We start from the raw sequence: 20,168 nt of genomic DNA, 5'->3' as shown, positions 1-20,168 counted from the left end.
ACTGCCCTTTCCCACCTGGACAAAAGGAACACCTACGTGAGAATGCTGTTCATTGACTACAGCTCAATGAGTGTGCAATTGACTACAATGACTACAATGCAAAGGGTGGCTACTTTGAAGAATCTCTATTATAAAATATATTTTGATTTGTTGATCACTTTTTTGGTTACTATATGATTACATATGTGTTATTTCATAGTTTTGATGTCTTCACTATTACTCTACAATGTCAAAAATAGTAAAAATAAAGAAAAACCCTGGAATGTGTAGGTGTGTCCAAACTTTTGACTGGTACTGTACATTGGGGTGGTGAGATGCTCTATTACAGGTGGATGCAAAATCTGTGCTGTGTTACAATCTCTCTCAGTGTGACATATGGTTGACAATTTCTGTGGCACAGAAGCATAATTCTCTCCCATTTATAATAGATATGGACTGGATGGTATCTTACTCCAAATCAACAGTCCCTCACAGCATGTCCCATGACAATAACTTACTCACGTTTCCTTTTCACTTTATGTGTGGTAGGCTACATGCAAGCTTCTATAAAAATATGCTTTGACTCAGTACTTTTTTTACCACATGAATTGGCAAGTTTTCTTATAAAGTGATACTGTAGTTATTTGCCTATCTGTTCTAATGAGTAAGCAGTAAGATTTACGGTTGTGATCGTACAGTAGGCCGACTTAGCTGCTGACCTTGACCGATGTAATATTTCTTTGAATTTGTCATTTTGAATGTGTTGACATTCTAACAATGCAAGAGAACTGCCATAGATAGACTACAGATGCTCCTCTAACAAAACCATTTGATGAACCAATAGTGTCAGACATTTAGCCTATTCTTCTTCCCCCTTTTTGCCCTGAGAAAAGCCTCAATTCGTTGCGGCATGGACTTTACAAGGTGTCAAAAGCATTCCACAGGGATGCTGGCCCATGTTGACTCCAATTCTTTCCACAGTTGTGTCAAATTGGCTGGATGTCCTTTGGGTGGTGGACTATTCTTGATACACACGCGAAACTGTTAAGCATTGCAGTTCTTGACACAAACCGATGCATTTGCTGTTGGTTTTGGTTGTGTTTCAGATTACTTTGTGCCCAATAGAAATGAATTGTAAATCATGTATTGTGTCATTTTGGAGTCACTTTTATTGTAAATTAAAATATAATATGTTTCTAAACACTTCTATGATCATGTGAATGCTACCACAGATAGTCCTAAATAAATCGTGAATAATGATGAGTGAGATAAAATCACCTGCTGGCCGAATTTGGCCCGCAGGCCGCGTATTGGGGAACCCTGATGTAGAGGATATGTACAGTAGGCTACTAGTGAAAAAATAATAAAATGTAAAATGTTTCTGGAACATTTTACTCCTCCTATGCATTATGTGTCGATGGCAAATACAGTTAAAGATGTTTGCAGAAATGAATTGGCAACACTCAGAAATCGGTTGAATGTGGAGATTGTGTGGAAGGGGTGACAAAATATGTCGTTTTAGAGTCGTGGTTTAATCTAAAGCAAGAGAGCGCGGACCAATGAGATCCTTTCACGCGCCTGTCTAATACCTGCCTCTTTCCATCCCCTTTTTCATCCACATTACTCACAACTGATTTCGAGCCGCTGCCGTCAACATTTGGAGCCGTGTTGAATATTAGGGATAACTATTTGAAAGGAAGCTGCCTTTTTTAGATGTAGGTGGTTCTGAAATAGGTGAAATGAATCAGTTTGTTTTCTCTCAAATAGCGTAAGTGTGATCTTGATAGCCGAGTTGGCGTTTTCCTTGGACTGTCTAAATCACCATGCGTAAATCGCGTTACGTTTTGGGATTTGATACATCCACATAGACTGGTATAACTGAAGTTAAACTTTTTATAGTTCGATACAATGTATAGATTGATCATTAGTGTGAATGGGCCAACTATTCTGGTCCGAAATTAATGTCTGGGGGGACAGCCAACGATAAGATGTTTCGCCAAAGCAAGAATCTTATTAGGAAAAAGTTCATAATTTTATGACTGACGTGACGCTTTGTCTTGAGATGCATTTTGTATGCTAAAATCTGTCATTATAAGCAAGCGTCTTCTGTGAAATGATTATAGAATTAAATTGGCTATAGTTATTTACTGTGATAGATGACATGATGAGCCATGCGTTGTGCACAATATGCAAATTAAATTAATTAACTTAGGACACATCTTTTAATAAGTTAGCTACATCTTTTTGTATGAGTTTGAACACTTACCAATTAACATTTGGACTGAGTTAGTGAAAAGGAACGTTTGGGGTATGGCATAAAGGCGCACAGCTCCATACTGAAGTGTTTAAGTTAGTCTGAAGGACTAAAAAGACCTAAAAATACCGCGCTGGTTTCTTCTCCACAAAGAATCATTTGAACTTCCCACCGCAGAACGAGAGCGACATAAATAGTTTTGACATGTGGATGTAATTTCAGAAGAAGAAAAAAACAGACAGATGCAGAGAAATAAAGTGAGCGGGCTCAGTTTGAACGTGTTGCGGATTTAAAAAGAGGGAGGGAAAGCGAAGAGATTATAGTTATGATTTTACAAGCCACTATCAATACCATAATGAGAGGACAGATGGAGTGAAACATGACTAGCGCTTTTGGAGACAGTTAAAAGTAGATGAAGTCATTTTAACTGAAGCATCAACGTCTGTAAAAATTGCTTTCTGAAACGGGATGGGAGCCACTCTAGTGTTCCACAGTTTGGGCTGTCTTCTCTTCAGCTTGGTCCTAAGTCGTGTCTGTCTGGTAAGTTATTTTCATTATAGAACATGTTCTGCATGTCATCTGTGTATGTAGGCGGCTAACCTCACCCTTACGAAAAAAGATTGCAGTCAGAGTGCAAAATAACTGCAGTACATTGCAGTATACCTAGAGTATTCTGCAAATACTCTGTCCAAAATAACAGTTTCTTTACAGGAGTAACTTTGCAGTGCAGTACCTGCAATTACTGGGTCCAAAATACCACACTAGACTGCAGTTACTGCACTTCTACTGCAGTTTCAAAACTGCAATCTTTTTTGCTCGTGCTTTATGTCTATTCAGTCGTAATAGATTGAAGCTACTTTACTAACTGGGCTTTATCTTTTGAAATAATTTTGAATTTCATTGAACATCCAGCTCATTATAGCTGGAATCATTTTGACAGATGATCAACCATCTGAATAAACTGTGTAGAGAATGCATGAATAGTCAATAATGGCACAAATAAAACGGACACATTCTTGAACATCTCTTCCCATAGCACAGGTAGAGCAAGAGTGTTTCAATAGACATTTTTACCTGCAATATGATATTCTTAACTATTCCTCTGCCCTAAGGCAATGGAGTAGGCTCCCCACCCTCCACAGAGGATGCTGTGGATAGATACCCACCCCCTCATTGAATTGCATTCACTTATGGTTGTGCCATAAAGATAATAGGTCAGGTCATTCATTCTATGCAGTGCTATTTCCTTGAATTCATGCTATTAAAACAACTCTTATAAGGTAGACATTTACTTCATTATATGAAGAATTGTTTTTACTACGGTAGACTATAATGTGTGTCATTTGAATAATCCATGAATCATACATGGGGCCCCATCAGACTGAGCGATAAGAGTGCTTGTGTTAAATCGCTATGCTAATCCTTAGTAATGTTGACATGTCTATACAGTACCTAAATACTTCATCAGTGGAGAGAGTCTAAATACAAATGTAGCTTTTTGTTACCATACTTTGCATCCGGCATGGTATCTATTACATTCATAATAACATGCATTCACTTGTAATTACTTGCCAGGTAACTTCAGTGTGGCACTTTCTAAGTTAGAATGTTAGTGTACATGTACCACATAGGGGGCAAATGCTCATTAACATTTTATGTCTGTGTAATGTCATGCTCATGTAGGTATTTTATGTGGATAGGTAATGCTAACTTATTTTGTAATGCCACAAGGTTGATGATGGTATTTACAAATGTCAGATACTGTCAGTATAACTGTAGCTCTACTCTACAGCCTACACAGTGGCCTTGCCGACAGCATTACAGGCAACTGCAATGAGCAGTTCGGGTCCTGGTTGTTCTGTGTTTTTTGGCCGAGTGTGTTGAGCGTTCAACAGGCAGTTGGCTGGATCTGTCAGTGCCTTTCCCTAGTGATGTGGTACATCACTGTGCCGCAGTCACTGGACTGCTGGCCTCATTGGTTTAGATGGCAAGGGAAAACAATTATAACATAGCTAACTGTGTATTTATAGCTGATTCAACATTCAGTCGTTAAAGGCTGTGTCTGTGAATTGTGTTTACCCTTACAGTTTTGATGTTCTGTTTGTGTTCTGAAAAGTTCCCCTTTAAGAGTTGTTTTTTATAGTGTATGACCAAAGATGACATAGATCCCCCAGTTTATGAAGGCGGAGTAATGAACCACGGAGAACAACATCTATAACTGCATTAGGAATGTCTAAATCCTAACTAATCCAGTTAGTGTGTATCCTTCCATTAAAGCCAGACTTAGGTCTCATTTGCGTAATTTGTGATTCTGAAATATCAAACTGTCGGGGTGACAAACCCAGGCAAGATATAATGTAAACACACCCAGGCAAGACGTAATAACGTGCTTTATCTGAGACTTCTCAAGCGGCCGCTGGGCCAGCCGCCAATGATCAGTCCGTATCAGACAGCAGGTGTTCTCGTTTGCTTGTAGCCTATAACAAGCATGTAGACCACTATACTGTATTATAAAAATAAAAATGTACAAGTGGAGTCAGCTATGAACGTTACAGCAGTAAAATATAATATAATTATAATATAATTCCATTTCCAATTCCAATAGACAGGTTAAACAATATTGGTCGCCAACTAAGGTGCAAAGGTAGCACTGTATCAGCTTGTATCAGCTATATCTTGCGGTGCAAACGCTTTCCTGGAAAAGTCGACACTCAGAAACTACAGGGTTGAATTATAAAATAAATTAGACATCAAAAGGTTGCAATAGTGAACGCAACATCCAAGAGGAAAACAATTAGCTAGCTAGCAACTCCAGCAAAGTTTGCATGTACCTGTAACGTTTATTTGTTTGTGGGCTAATCACCCACCGGTAGGCTATACACATTTGCAAGCAATGTGTGTGTGGATCTATCTGTTTGCTAGCCAGCTAAATTAGCTAGTTAGTTTCTTCAATTACCAGTAGACAGAGCTGGCTTTCGTGCTTATTATCTATAGTGTCCAGCATGCGGGCACTGGTCGTGCTGAGGAGTCTCAAATATGGTCCAACTAGCAAGTGTTGCACTAGGAAAATATTCTCAATCCCTTGCTGAATGAAAATTGCCCACAATTCCAGTTTTCATTCAGAATCTCAAGCTAGCAACATCAAAGCAACTTTGTAACAAGAGACCAAATCTGTGCATAGTCAACAGTCGCACAGACAGGCAGACACACTGACAGCCAGGAGCCAATATTATTTACTAATAAGACATGCATTTGTCAGCTAAATTACCCTTCTGTATCACTCAATTCTCATTTATAATGAGTCTTGTTTGTAATGAGATTGAGATAGCTAGATATTTATTGTTGATGTTTTGCTGTAGTCGTGGATGGATCAGAGGATCAGATTGAACGTGTGCGAGATAAATTATCAATAGGCCTATGTGTCATAATTACCTTGAGAAATCTCACCTGTAATTTGTAAACAAAGCTGTTGTACTTATAATTTGTGAAACCTTAAATATTCACTTTGAAGTGACCCAAATGACAAATTAATCTTTCATCTATACATTGAGATATTAAAACCAGAATAAAAGTGACATTTTATTTTGGACTTGCTAAGTCTGGCTTTAAGCTGTACTTTGTCATTTGAAGTCCTTTAAAACAAATGTATACTGATAGTGCTTGCTGTAGTTTACATTCAGTACATGTATCCAGTAGTGGAAAAAGTGGCCAAATCATACTTGAGTAAAAGTAAAGATACCTTAATAGAAAATTACTCAGGTAAAAAGTGAAAGTCACATAGTAAAATACTAAAAGTAAAAGTCTAAAAGTATTTGGTTTTAAATATACTTAAGTATCAAAAGTAAATGTAATTGCAAAAATATACTTAAGTATCAAAAGTAAGTGTGAATCATTTCAAATTCTTTATATTAAGCAAACCAGAATGCTACGTTTTGTTTTTTAAATTTACAGTTAGCCAGGGGCACATGCCAACACTCAAACAATTTACAAACAAGGCATGTGTGTTTAGTGAGTCCGCCAGATCAGAGGCAGTATGGATGAACAGGGATGTTCTCTTGTTAAGTGCGTGAATTTGATCATTTTCCTGTCCTGCTAAGCATTCAAAATGTAAGGAGTACTTTTGGGTGCCAGGGAAAATGTATGGAGTAAAAAGTAACATTTATAGAAATGTAAAGAAAGTAAAGTACAGATACCCCCCCAAAAACGACTTAAGTAGTTCTTTAAAGTATTTTTACTTAAGTACTTTACACCACTGCATGTATCTATGGAGACATTGTCGTTCTGTTCTCACCCTGACACTTAGTTTAGTGACAATTCACAGACATGGCCAAAGCACTGCTGCCTGCCTAATAGGATCGCCTGTCCTCAGAGTGAGTGATTCAGACTCACTGGGTTATTGAATTTTTTAAGAGGAAATGCTACTTTCAGGAACCACGGTCGGTGTGAATCGCCATCCAATTCCTACTGCATGACTGTGTTTTGGCTTACTGATGACTTGCGCTTGTCATGTCTTCCTCCCAGAGTGAGAGTTAAACACAAAGTATTTGTAAAACACAAGGTAGCCATGTCTGATGTGTGATTCAGTCAATATGTTTATTCAAGAAGCTCATTCAGTGTGAACACATTGATATAGACCTGTACATATCATATCCCTAGATTTGTACGAAATACAATGCTCTTAGTTTTAGAGGTGTTCAGAACCAGAACCAGCCACCTATTCCAAAACTGACCAACTCCTTGTTTAGGGTTTCAGTGACTTCATTAGCTGTTGTAACGATGTACGCTGAGAGTCGGGAAGCAAGTTCAGGGAGTGAATACTTTTAATAAATAAAGGAACATGAACAAAACAAGAAACACTAACAGTGCTATGACATGAAACAGAGACAGAAACAGTAACGCCTGCAGAAGGAACCAAAGGGAGTGACATAAATAGGGCAGGTAATCGAGGAGGTGATGGAGTCCAGGTGAGTGTCAATAAGCGCTGTGGTGGCTTATTTCTGCTTTACCAAATGAGGAGAAACAAACTTCACACACCAGTCAGAGTTATACTTAAACTACATTTTTAATAATAAGAGCTTTGCAATAGTAATTTGACTTTCAATGATGCACCATTTCTAATGAACCATTGGAAGTACCAACAGAAAAGTACAAAATTCCTTTATAGCCAAGATACACCCCTCTCAACCTACATGACGAACCACAGATCTTAGGAACAGTTCACAAAGGTTAAGATTTGTATGAAAGATATCTATAAAACATACTGCTGTGTCAATAGTTTTCATTGTAAAGACCAGTGTCTGGCCCTCCTACTCCAAACTGGAACCGTCTCTCCCTGGTACGGTATAGAACAGAACCATTAGCTCATGTTCTCTGGAATGCTCTTTAGGTTTTATCACCCAAATGCATCGTAAATCTCCTCTGTCAGTGTTATCTCATAGAGGCCCATCCTCAGTAGAACACACACACAATAGTTAAGAGAATACTCTATTCTGTCGAATAAAACAACCATTATAATGCAATACAAGCATTATAACATAATCTTGCAATTTTCCACGACATCGCTTTTGTGCGTGACGATGGTGACAGGTGTGTGTAATAATCAGCAGTCTGGTGACCTAGAGGCCAGAGAGTGAGTATACGTGACAGTAAACCCTCCCTTGCGCGCGACTCCAGCTGCAGGACGCAGACAACAGGGAGGATCCCGGGGATCAGGACCGGCCACCTCTGCCGAAGCGTGGGAACATGTCGAAACCGGCTGGGGCGCAGAAGGCCGGCGACCTAGAGCGCCGAAGTAGGAGCAGATGAAACAACCCTCTCAGATGTGCGGCCCCGGCCGCAGGACACCGACCAGAGAGACGTTCTCGGGGATCAGGAGCGGACCGCTCACCTCCGTAGAGGCACAGGAACCTGACGAGCAGCCTGAAGCGCCGGAGCTTAGCAAGCCAGCTGTGGCATGGGAGCCTGCCGAGTCTTGAAAACCTGACGAGCTAGATAAGGCATGGAAGCCTGACGAGCTAGCTGAGGCATCCTCGGTAGACTCGGCAACAGATGCTTGACCCGCCAACCGAGTCTTGACATCCAATGTACCAGCTGAGGCATGAAAGCCTGAAGAGCCGGCTGAGGCATCCTTCGGTTGCCCTTGCAGCGGAACCCAGACCCGACGTCACCTCCAACACAAAAACAAAAAACACTCCTTAATGCTTCCCTTTGGTGAAGCGTTATTCTGTAACGATGTATGGTGAGAGTCGGGAAGCAAGTTTAGGGAGTGAATACATTTAATTAATAAATGAACATGAACAAAACAAGAAACACTAACAGCACACCGACATGAAACAGAAACAAGGGGAAGAAACCAAAGGGAGTGACATAGGGCAGGGCAGGTAATCAAGGCGGTGATGAAGTCCAGGTGAGTGTCAATATGCGCTGGTGTGCGTGCCGATGGTGACCGGTGTGTGTAATAATCAGCAGTCTGGTGACCTAGAGGCCAGAGAGGGAGTATACGTGACAGCTGTGGTTGTTGACACGTATATGGTTGAATCATCAGCATACGTGGACACACAGGCTTTGTTTAACGCCAGTGACATACCATTGGTAAAAATAGAAAGTAGAGGGTAGAGGGCCTAGAGAACTGCCCTGCGGTACACCATACCCTACATTTGACATTAGAGAAGCTTCCATTAAAGAAAACCCTCTGAGTTTTATTAAACGTATAGCTCTGAATCCACGATATGGCAGAGGTTGAAAAACCATGAAACATACGTTTTCTTAACAACAGGTTATGTTCAATAATATCAAAGGCTGCAGTACAGTTCCCTTAATGTTCTTATTGTCAATTTCTTTAAACCAATCATCAGTCATTTGTGTCAGTGCAGTACATGTTGAGTGCTCTTCTCTGTAGCGGAATTACTTTGGCTTCCCTCCAGGCCTTAGAACAAACACCTTCCTCTAGATTTAGATTAAAGATATGACAGATAAGAGTGGCTATAGAGTCTGCGACTGTTCTCAGTAGCCTTCCATCTAAGTTGTCAATGCCAGGAGGTTTGTCAATATTGATCGATAACAATCATTTTTCCACCTCTCACCCTAACTTGACAAAATTCTAAAATAAAATGCTTTCATTATTTAGTTTTTTTTATGCATGAATACTATGGTTCACTGTTCATTGTTGGAATTTCCTGCTTAAGTTTGCCCACTTTGCCAATTAAGTAATCATTAAAATAATCGGCAACATCAAATGGTTTTGTGATAAATAAGCCATCTGATTTAATGAAAGATGAAGTTGAATTTGTCTTTCTGCCCATAATTTCATTTAAAGTACGTCAACATTTTCCCCCCATCATTCTTTATATCATTGATCTTGGTTTCATAATACAGTGCTAAAATGGGATCCACTTGAGTGCTGAAATGGGATCCACTGTGCAGCAGACGTATGATTGGCAAAATATGTTTCACTGTATTATATACAGATTAGCTACCTGGATTGGTTGTTGTCCTTTCATCTGATGCAGGAAGAGAAAACAGTATCATCAGATGTGCATTAGACAGATATTATTGTCTCATCGCTTTTTCACTCTGTATTATGCGAATAGGTCAACTTTTCAAGTGCATAAAGAAATAAAGGAGCATTCAATAACCTTTTGGGGTTCAAAAGATTGCCACTGTGGGGTAACCTTTTCAGGTCAAAAAGGTTCCTTGAGGAACTACTCTGAAAAGGTTCTTAGAGGAATCGCTGTGACATTATGCATATATTTTTGCAAAGTGTCGCAGATTGATGTTGATACGCTGATACTGGGCTGCCTGTGTAAAGTTTCAAACAGGAACCCTTTTTTTATGGGAGGGGTTCAATTTTGAACCTCTTTAATAAAATATTATAGCTGTGGCAGCCTATCATAAGATTGGAGGCGTGGCTTTCAGATAGTTATTTTGGCCGTTCCCGAGAGTAAATGTCATTCCTGTTCCTCATATAAAGTTTTTACTCTACAATTTTTTTTCTTGAATATGTATGCATATTACTGTACATTATTCTAATATAATATTAAATGGCTACTTCAGGATTTTAGCAATGAAGCCGTTTATCTACTTCCCCAGAGTAAAATTAAATCATCAATACCATTTTTATGTCTCTGAGTGCAGTTTGAAGAAATTGCTAACTAGTGTTAGTGCAATTGTTAACTAGCGTTAGCGCAATGCCTGGAAGTCTGTGGTAACTGCTAGAATGCTTGTAGAAACAGTTAAAGTTGGAAGTTTACATACACTTTAGCCAAATAGGTTCCTGAAATTTAATCCTAGTAAAAATTCCCTGTCTTAGTTCAGTTAGGGTCAAAACTTTATTTTAACAATGTGAAATGTCAGAATATTAGTAGAGAGAATGATTTATTTCAGTATTTCTTTCTTTCATCACATTCTCAGTGGATCAGAAGTTTACATACACTCAATTAGTATTTGGTAGCATTGCCTTTAAATTGTTTAACTTGGGTCAAACGATTCAGGTAGCCTTCTACAAGCTTCCCACAATAAGTTTGGGGAATTTTGGCCCATTCCTCCTGACAGAGTTGGTGTAACTAAGTCAGGTTTGCAGGCCTCCTTGCTCCCACACGCTTTTTCAGTTCTGCCCACAAATGTTCTATGGGATTGAGGTCAGGGCTTTGTGATGGCCACTCCAATAGCTTGACTTTGTTGTTCTTAAGCCATATTGCCACAACTTTGGAAGTATGCTTGGGATCATTGTCCATTTGGAAGACCCATTTGCGAGTTCCTGACTGATGTCTTGAGATGTTGCTTCAATATAGCCACATAATTTTCCAACCTCATGATGCCATCTATTTTGTGAAGTGCACCAGCCCCCCCTGCAGCAAAGCACCCCCACAACATGATGCTGCCACCCCCGTTCTTCACGGTTGGGATGGTGTTCTTCGGCTTGCAAGCCTCCCCCTTTTTCCTCCAAACATAACGATGGTCATTATGGACAAACAGTTCTATTTTTGTTTCATCAGACCAGAGGACATTTCTCCAAAAAGTACGATCTTTGTCCCCATGTGCAGTTGCAAACCGTAGTCTGGCTTTTTTATATCGGTTTTGGAGCAGTGGCTTCTTCCTTGCTGAGCGGTCTTTCAGGTTATGTTGATATAGTACTCGTTTTACTGTGGATATAGATACTTTTGTACCTGTTTCCTCCAGCATCTTCACAAGGTCCTTTGCTGTTTTTCTGGGATTAATTTGCATTTTTCACACCAAAGTACGTTCATCTCTAGGAGACCGAACGCGTCTCCTTCCTGAGCGGTATGACAGCTGCGTGGTCCCATGGTGTTTATACTTGCGTACTATTGTTTTTACAGATGAACGTGGTACCTTCAGGCGTTTAGAAATTGCTCCCAAGGGTGAAACAGACTTGTGGAGGTCTACAATTCTTTTTGATGTCTTGGCTGATTTCTTTTGATTTTCCCATGATGTTAAGCAAAGAGGCACTGAGTTTGAAGGTAGGCCCTGAAGTACATCCATAGGTACACCTCCAATTGATTCAGATGATGTCAGTTAGCCTATCAGAAGCTTCTAAAGCCATGACATAATTTTCTGAATTTTCCAAGCTGTTTTAAAGGCACAGTCAACTTCGTGTATGTAAAAAACTTCTGACGCGCTGGAGTTGTGATACAGTGAATTATACGTGAAATAATCTGTCTGTAAACAATTGTTGGAAAAATTACTTGTGTCTTGCACAAAGTAGATGTCCTAACCATGTTGCCAAAACTATAGTTTGTTGACAAGAAATTTGTGGAGTGGTTGAAAAATAAGTATTAATGACTCCAACCTAATAAACTTCCGACTTCAACTGTACCATAGACTTCCAGTAATTTATTGCGTTGCTAGTAGATACAATAGACTTCCAGTCATTGTGCTAACACTAGTTAGCTCTAAAGTCCTTCATACTGTAGAGAATAGTATCCATGAGTGCATCTGACTCTGGGGAAGTTGATTAATGGCGTCATAGCCAAAATCCACAAGTATCCCTTTAACATTGCTGATTATATATAGTAATAAAATGGTAACTATTCCAACATTGGGATTTGCATAGGCTCTTGAGGAACTCATACACCTCTGTAAGCCTCATTACTGCAAAACTGTTAGTGTTCAATCTTAACATGTAATGACAATAGAACAAAACAGATTGTCCGGAATGACATTTACTCGAATGTGTGGCCAAAAATAAATATCTGAAAACCACGCCACTAATGAGCCATGTCTCTAGTCTTCTGATCTGACATGCTGAGTCATATTTTGATAACCCAGCATCAACAACCCAACCTGGCTGTTTTTAAAGAAAACAATCCAAATAAGTGACCCAATGCCTGCAACCCAGCAGTTGGGTCATCCAAACAACCAAGCATTTTCAAGAGTGTAGGCTAGGTTGAAGATACTGTAGCTATTGTGCATTCAGAAAGTATTCAGACCCCTTCACTTTTTCCCCACATTTTGTTACGTTACAGCCTTATTCTAAAATGTATTCAATTGTTTCTCCCCCTCCATCAGTCGACACACAGTACCCCATAATGACAAATCAAAATATTTTTTTTTTTACATTTTGCACTTTAAAAATACAAAATTAACTGAAATATTACATTTAAATAAGTATTCAGAATCTTTACTCAGTACTTTGTTAAAGCACCTTTAGCAGTGATTACAGTCTCGAGTCTTCTTGATTATGACGCTACAAGTTTGGCACACCTGTATTTCTGGAGTTTCTCCCATTTTTCTCTGCAGATCCTCCCAAGCTCTGTCAGGTTGGATGGGGAGCGTCACTGCACAGCTATTTTCAGGTCTCTCCAGAGATGTTAAATCGGGTTCAGGCCTGGGCTCTGGCTGGGCCACTCAAGGACATTCAGAGACTTGTCCCGAAGCCACTCCTGCGTTGTCTTGGCTGTGTGCTTAGGGTCGTTGTCCTGTTGGAAGGTGAACCTTCGCTCCAGTCTGAGGTCCTGAGCGCTCTGGAGCAGGTTTCCATCAACGATCTCTCTGTACTTTGGATCCATTCATCTTTCCCTCGGTCCTGACTAGTCTCCCAGTCCCTGCAGCTGAAAAACATCCCCACAGCATGACGCTGCCACCACCATGCTTCACCGTATGGATGGTGCCAGGTTTCTTCCAGATGTGACGCTTGGCGTCCTGCCAAAGAGTTCAATCTTGGTTTCATCAGACCAAAGAATCTTGTTTCTCATAGTCTGAGAGTCCTTTAGGTGCCTTTTGGCAAACTCCAGGTGGGCTGTCATGTGCCTTTTACTTAGGAGTGGCTTCCGTCTGGTGCCTTTACCATAAAGGCCTGATTGGTGGACTGCTGCAGAGATGGTTGTCCTTCTAGAATGTTCTCCCATCTCCACAGAGGAACTCTGGAGCTTTGTCAGAGTGACCATCGGGGTTTTGGTCACCTCCCTGACCAAGGCCTTTCTCTCCCGATTGCTCAGTTTGGCCGGGCGTCCAGCTCTAGGGAGAGTCTTGGTGGTTCCAAACTTCTTCCATTTAAGAATGATGGAGGCCACTGTATTCTTGTGGACCTTCAATGCTGCAGACATTTGGTTCCCAGATCTGTGGCTCGACACAATCCTGTCTCGGACCTCTATAGACAATTCCTTTGACCTCATGGCTTGGTTTTTGGTCTGACATGCACTGTCAACTGTGGAACCTTATATAAATAGGTGTGTGCTTCTCCAAATCATGTCTAATCAATTGAGTTTACCACAGATGGACTCCAATCAAGTTGTAAAAACATCTCAAGGATGATCAATGGAAACAGGATGCACCTGAGCTCAATTTCGAGGGTCAACATTTGCCACATTTTTTTGTCATTATGGGTATTGTGTGTAAATTGATTTTAGTGTGTAGTATCGTGATGGTATCAAGTATCGTGATACTAAACCTGCTATTGGTATCAAAGTAAAAATGATTGTATCGTGACAACACTAAAGTGTACTAGCAAATGTCCTGGCTGGCACACAAATGTGTATCACTCTGTGTGTGTCATTCATTGCAGACACTTACAGTGCCTTCAGAAAGTATTCACACCCCTTGACTTGTTCTACATTTTGTTGTGTTACAGCATTTGTCAAACTCGTTCCCCGGAGGGCAGAGTGTCTGCGGGTTTTCGCTCCACCCTTGAACTCGGTTGATGAATTAAGGTCACTAATTAGTAAGGAACTCTTACCTGGTTGTTTAGGTCCTAATTGAAAGGGGTGGAAAAAAACAAGACATTGAATATCCATTTGAGCTTGGTGATGTTATTAATTACACTTTGGATGGTGTATCAATACACTCAATCACTACAAAGATACAGATGTCCTTCCTAGCTCGGTTGCCGGAGAGGAAGGAAGCCTTTCAGGGATTTCACCTTGAGGCCAATGGTGACTTTAAAACAGTTAAAGAGTTTAATGGCTGTGATAGGATAAAACTGTGCATGGATCAACAACATTGTAGTTACTCCACAATACTAACCTAATTGACAGAGTGAAAAGAAGGAAGCCTATACGGAATACAAATATTCCAAAACATACATCCTGTTTGCAACAAGGCACTAAAGTAATACTGCAAAAAATGTGGCAAAGCAATTCACTTTATGCCCTAAATACAAATCCAATACAACACATTACTGAATACCACTCTCCATGTTTTCGAGCATAGTGGTGGCTGCATAATGTTATTGGTATGCTTGTAATCGTTAAGGACTGTGGAGCTGTTAAGGACTGTACATAAGGCCAAATCTACCCCGGAGCTGCTTACTGTCACGCCCTGACCATAGTTTGCTTTGTATGTTTATATGTTTTGTTTGGTCAGGGTGTGATCTGAGTGGGCATTCTATGTTGTGTGTCTAGTTTGTCTGTTTCTGTGTTTAGCCTGATATGGTTCTCAATCAGAGGCAGGTGTTAGTCGTTGTCTCTGATTGGGAACCATATTTAGGTAGCCTGTTTTGTCATTGTGGGTTGTGGGTGATTGTCTATGTGTAGTGTTTTTGTGTCAGCACTATTATTCATTAGCTTCACGTTCGTTGTTTGTTATTTTTGTATAGTTTCGTTAAGTGTTCTCTGTGTTAATAAATATCAAGATGAACACTTACCACGCTGCATATTGGTCCTCCGATCCTTCAAACTTCTCCTCCTCAGATGAGGAGGACGACGAGCGTGACACTTACGAAGAAGACAGTGAATGTTACAGTGTCCTAGTTATAGTTATAGTTATAGTTTTTACTTACATCTATGGAAAGACCTGAAATGATTGCCTAGCAATGATGAACATCCAATTTTACAGAGCTTGAAGACTTTTGCAAAGAATAAAGACACAAATTCACAATCCCGGTGTGGAAAGGTCTTAGAGACTTACCCAGAAAGACACACAGCTGTAAGGTGGTTCTACACAGTATTGACTCGGGAGTATAAATTATATTTTTCTGTATTTAATTTTCAATAGATTTGCAAAAACGCTTGGAAATGTGTTCACTTTGCCATTATGGGGTATTGTGTGTAGACTGGTGAGATTTTTTTTTTTTTTTTTTTAACTCAAGCTGTAATACAACAAAAATGTGGAATATTTTCTGAAGGCACTGTATGTATTACCATTGTTAACATTGATCTAGTGCTAAATTGATATAGATTACTCCATTGGTGGGTTTGGAGCTTCCAAGAAAGGCATTTCACTGTACTTGTGCACGTGACATTAAAACTTTAAACCGGGACTGCTTCCTCACATTCCCTTCAGAATTACCCTTTCTTTCCCAGTCACCAAGACGCACTGAGACATTTTGTTGACATAGGAGGGTTTGGCGGGATGAGAAATGCCTAATATTGTGTGTGTGTGTGTGCACGAGCGTGATAAACTACTGAGAAAGTGAAGAGGGCAGTAGGAAACGAGGTAGTCTTTAATGGATGTGACACTGAACCAGTACAATTATTTAATTCACACCCCTCCAGCCTAACATTTTAAGTAGTACAAGACTTAAGAGGAACTGCAAAAGGTTTATAAGTAATTTTCCTAGTTAACATGTAAATTCATGAATCATTATGAACTGTTATAGCTTATTGGTTCGTAATGTATGATCTTCATTTTAATGCATTTCAGTGCTATAAATCTGAGTGCCAAATAGTGATTTTATACTGTATATTGAGAGTTAGTTGTGGGCTACTGTTGTAAACATACTAAATATTCATGGATGGAGGACATTTCTTCTCATTCCAGTCGGTGTGAGAAGGTCAACTACTGTCGTCATTGCCTGGTCTCTTCGAAAAGTGTTTGTGTGATTTTTTTTCTTCTTCTTCCTGGGCTTAATTTGAGATTTCTCACACATAAGTACACTTTTAGGGGCTAAAAACACTCCTTACACATGATTATCCCAATCAAATAGTTTTTTATGCAGTTTCCTTACATTTTCTTAATAGAGAATTTTAAATATATCTTTGACATTTCTTATATTCAAAATGTATGTATCTATCTATTGCCCATACATTTATTTTATGTTGACTGACACATAGCAGGGCTTTTGAAAAGGGCTGTGACTCAGTCTCATAACGGGCCTGTTAATAGTCAAGTCTTTAGTTTCGTTGGCATGGTAAAGTTATACCATGGCTGTGTTTGACTCAGGAAAGAGCTTGTTTTCTTGACTTTTTTTGACCTTCGCTTTTTTCTCTCAACTTTTCCACTTAAAGAATGCAGGAGTGTGAGTAACTCAATGCCACTTTTACACCTCACTGAAAAAGTTACACCACTAATCAGGTTTCCACCCAACCTTTTTATGCGAGTAACTTACATGTCTGATAAAAAAAAATGTCATGACAGGCCTGATGGTAAACTTTCCTAATGTCGACAAAACAAAATACGCTAGACAAGGTGTGATCTCTTTGTCTGCAAAATTAATTAAGCGAGAAATATTGGTGAAAACACTTTCATGCGCAATTATTGATATTATAAGTAAACTTGGAGTCACGCGATGACATGTTGTGTGGTCCTCCCACTACGACTCAGGAATGCATGCAGTTTACTAGGCTACAGATTAAATAAATTACGATGAACTTCACAGGGTGTTGAAAGAGCAAGGTGATGAACTTGATTCTCCTTTCCAATAAATATTGATGGTCTTATTCTGGTGACATGATCATTGATGCTTGGCTGCCGTTCGACAAATAAAAATTATCTTGCTCTTTTGTCCATAATAATATCATCATGTATGTAGCCTATCTGCGTCTGAGAGCTGTTGGCTAGATCACACATGCCAATACCAGAGTGGGCACACTCGCTCTATATATTGAACATTTGATGGAAACCCATTTAACTTGGATTTTTTTATTCAGTACATGGAAATTTAACCGCAAAAGGTATTTGTATGTGCACTACGTCATCACGCTCAGCCTTTTATCTGCAACAAGTCAATTTGATGGAAACACATCTCTGGTGGGAAAATGTCGCCAATTAGATGGAAACCGAGCTACTAACACAGATATTTTAGTGATGCGTCTCTTTTTTCCATAGGACTTTTGGCGGGTCTCTAATGCTCTTTCTAGCAAAGATAAATCTGTTATTTGGTGTTTTGAATGGACCATTTACATTTTATAGTATACACGTATTGACATTTCTTGACAGGGTTACGCTTAGCACCATGCTTTATTTTGGAAATAACTTACTAAATAACTGACTAAAAAGTGTTCATGAGCCAATGCAATTCATATATTTTATTTCAGTATAGATTTTGGAGAGATGTTGCTGCTGGAACCAGTACAGCAAGAATAGTGCTGTTGGTCTACCTACCAGAAAGTAAAGTCACTGAACTACATGACACTGTGATTCCATATTGTCATATGTAATTTCTTGTATTTCCACCATCACTGACTGCACTGCACATAATTATGTTAAATCATGCCTGTTCTAATATTCTACATTCCCATAATCATAACTCTCTGCATCGGGTCATTTACGGAGTCAATACCTGAATCACAGTTAGAACATCATGCATTTTAAAGGCCAGGAAAGGCAACCGTCTTTATTATTACCTGTATGAAGCAGAGTATGTAAATAGGAAAATAAATAGTGAATATGACTGTACTGATCTTTTGTACAGACAACCTATTGGAGGTATGTTCTTGGTTTTTCATGAAGGCCTGGTAAAGAAATGAAAAGAGGGATTTTGTCACATGTGGGCAGCTGCCAAGTTTCAAATGCATATCAAGAGACAAAAATAATGGGCAATGGTTGTGTTTGAAACTGAAGGCGTGTGTCAAATGGTTTGACCAACCTGCAGGAATTAACACTCTTTCAGTGCCAACATTTGATAACACAGCCTATCAAATTGTATTTGTCACTTGCACAGTTTACAGCAGGTATGACAGGTGCAGTGAAATGCTTAAAGTAGGAGCTAGCAACAGTGTCTGTTGGCACCATCTTCTTCTGTCTCCTCGATCCACGGTTGAATTACCTAAACATTGTTCCCAAGATACCTATGAACAGTGTTATCTTGTGTTACAACATGAAACACAAGATATATGACATTTGTGTATTTGACCATGAAAAAAACATTTGATATACGTTTTTAATAATCACTAAGCAAATGTCTTGTTCTTTGGGGTTCTTCTTCCCTCTATCCAGCGACTGTAGGAATATTCTGCTATAGAATTGTAGAATTCTATGTGGTGACCATGCCACAACTCCCAGGGTACCTCAATTGCGTTGACTTGTGAAGATTCTCAGCCGTGTTGCTGCCTTCCCCATTGACATAACATCCTGCAACACCCTCCGTCACCGGCGGTGCAAGGGATATCATTTCAAACACTCATGACATATACTGACATATCCACCACACAGCCCTCATCACAACATCAAACGGGCTTTCAAATAATCAATTTCTCAGATCAAGGCAGCTGCTGAGATCTGTCGTTACTAGGAATCCTCCTCAGTTGTGATACAGTTGTTGTTGATGTGATTTACATGCAGTTCTAGTTTTGGGCAGGACCAACCCGCTCTCCTTGGCTAGTTTGTGGCTTATATGCAGGGAGCATTTCTTAAAAGGACCTTTATTACTTTCATTACAGACCTCTGGGGCTTATGGGTTTGTAAGTATGAAGTTCACAGCTCCAAGATTTTCCAGCAGTAGCAAGAGTAAGAAATCCTCTCTTTTCAGCACATTGAGCCAAGTCAAATTCAGGTAACAGCGAGGTTTTGCCTAGATTGCTGCAAAAGCTCCATTGCATTTAGTGCATGATCCAATGAGAACAGAAAATCTCCAAGCTGTTTCAAAGCTTACAGTCTGATCTGGTGATCCATGGTTTTGTCTGGGGAATATATTGTAATTTCTAGGGTTAAATGGTACTTACATTAGTCTGGCTAACACCTAACTCCAAGTCCTCCTGACTTCAGAATCTGGAAAGGCTGTTTTGATGTTGTCGGCACAATGCATCGATAATGGAGGGGGATGTGCTTTTCCTGGTTGTTTTTTTGTTTCTTTCTCACTCAAACACTAACACGCACAGCCATACACAGCCCCTGAGCTCCACCCTTTCCATTACAACTGTTGGATTTTCCAAACAATGAGATGTCTCAACCACCCCCCCAGGAAAAAAACAACCTTTGAGAGAACCAATCAATGCTTCAGCTAAATTACAGAGCAAATACTGCAAAACCTGCAGCAAAGCACCCCCACAACATGATGCTGCCACCCCCGTGCTTCACGGTTGGGATGGTGTTCTTCGGCTTGCAAGGCTCCCCCTTTTTCCTCCAAACATAATGATGGTCATTATGGCCAAACAGTTCTATTTTTGTTTCATCAGCCCAGAGGACATTTCTCCAAAAAGTACGATCTTTGTCCCCATGTGCAGTAAGTAGCAAACCGTAGTCTGGCTTTTTTATGTCGGTTTTGGAGCAGTGGCTTCCTACTTGCTTTCAGGTTATGTCAATATAGGACTCGTTTTACTGTGGA

The 20,168-nt window shown here is 39.8% G+C and overlaps 1 protein-coding gene across 1 annotated transcript in view; it reads left to right on the top strand.

Annotated features, from left to right (window-relative positions):
* The first annotated feature begins 1,611 nt into the window (after positions 1–1,611).
* LOC139559996 (parathyroid hormone/parathyroid hormone-related peptide receptor-like) overlaps positions 1,612–20,168 on the top strand; it is an 87,659-nt gene continuing 69,102 nt past the window's right edge. Inside the window, exon 1 of the mRNA XM_071376507.1 lies at positions 1,612–2,773. Within this exon, the coding sequence (XP_071232608.1) occupies positions 2,702–2,773 (72 nt within the window). The 5' untranslated portion in view covers positions 1,612–2,701. The remainder of the gene's footprint in view (positions 2,774–20,168) is intronic.

This window comes from Salvelinus alpinus, chromosome 30, assembly GCF_045679555.1.
Source record: "Salvelinus alpinus chromosome 30, SLU_Salpinus.1, whole genome shotgun sequence".
In the NCBI taxonomy this organism is placed as follows: Eukaryota; Metazoa; Chordata; class Actinopteri; order Salmoniformes; family Salmonidae; genus Salvelinus; species Salvelinus alpinus.
The sequence above is the reverse complement of the archived record's forward strand: the minus strand, read 5'-3'. Positions and strand labels throughout refer to the sequence as shown.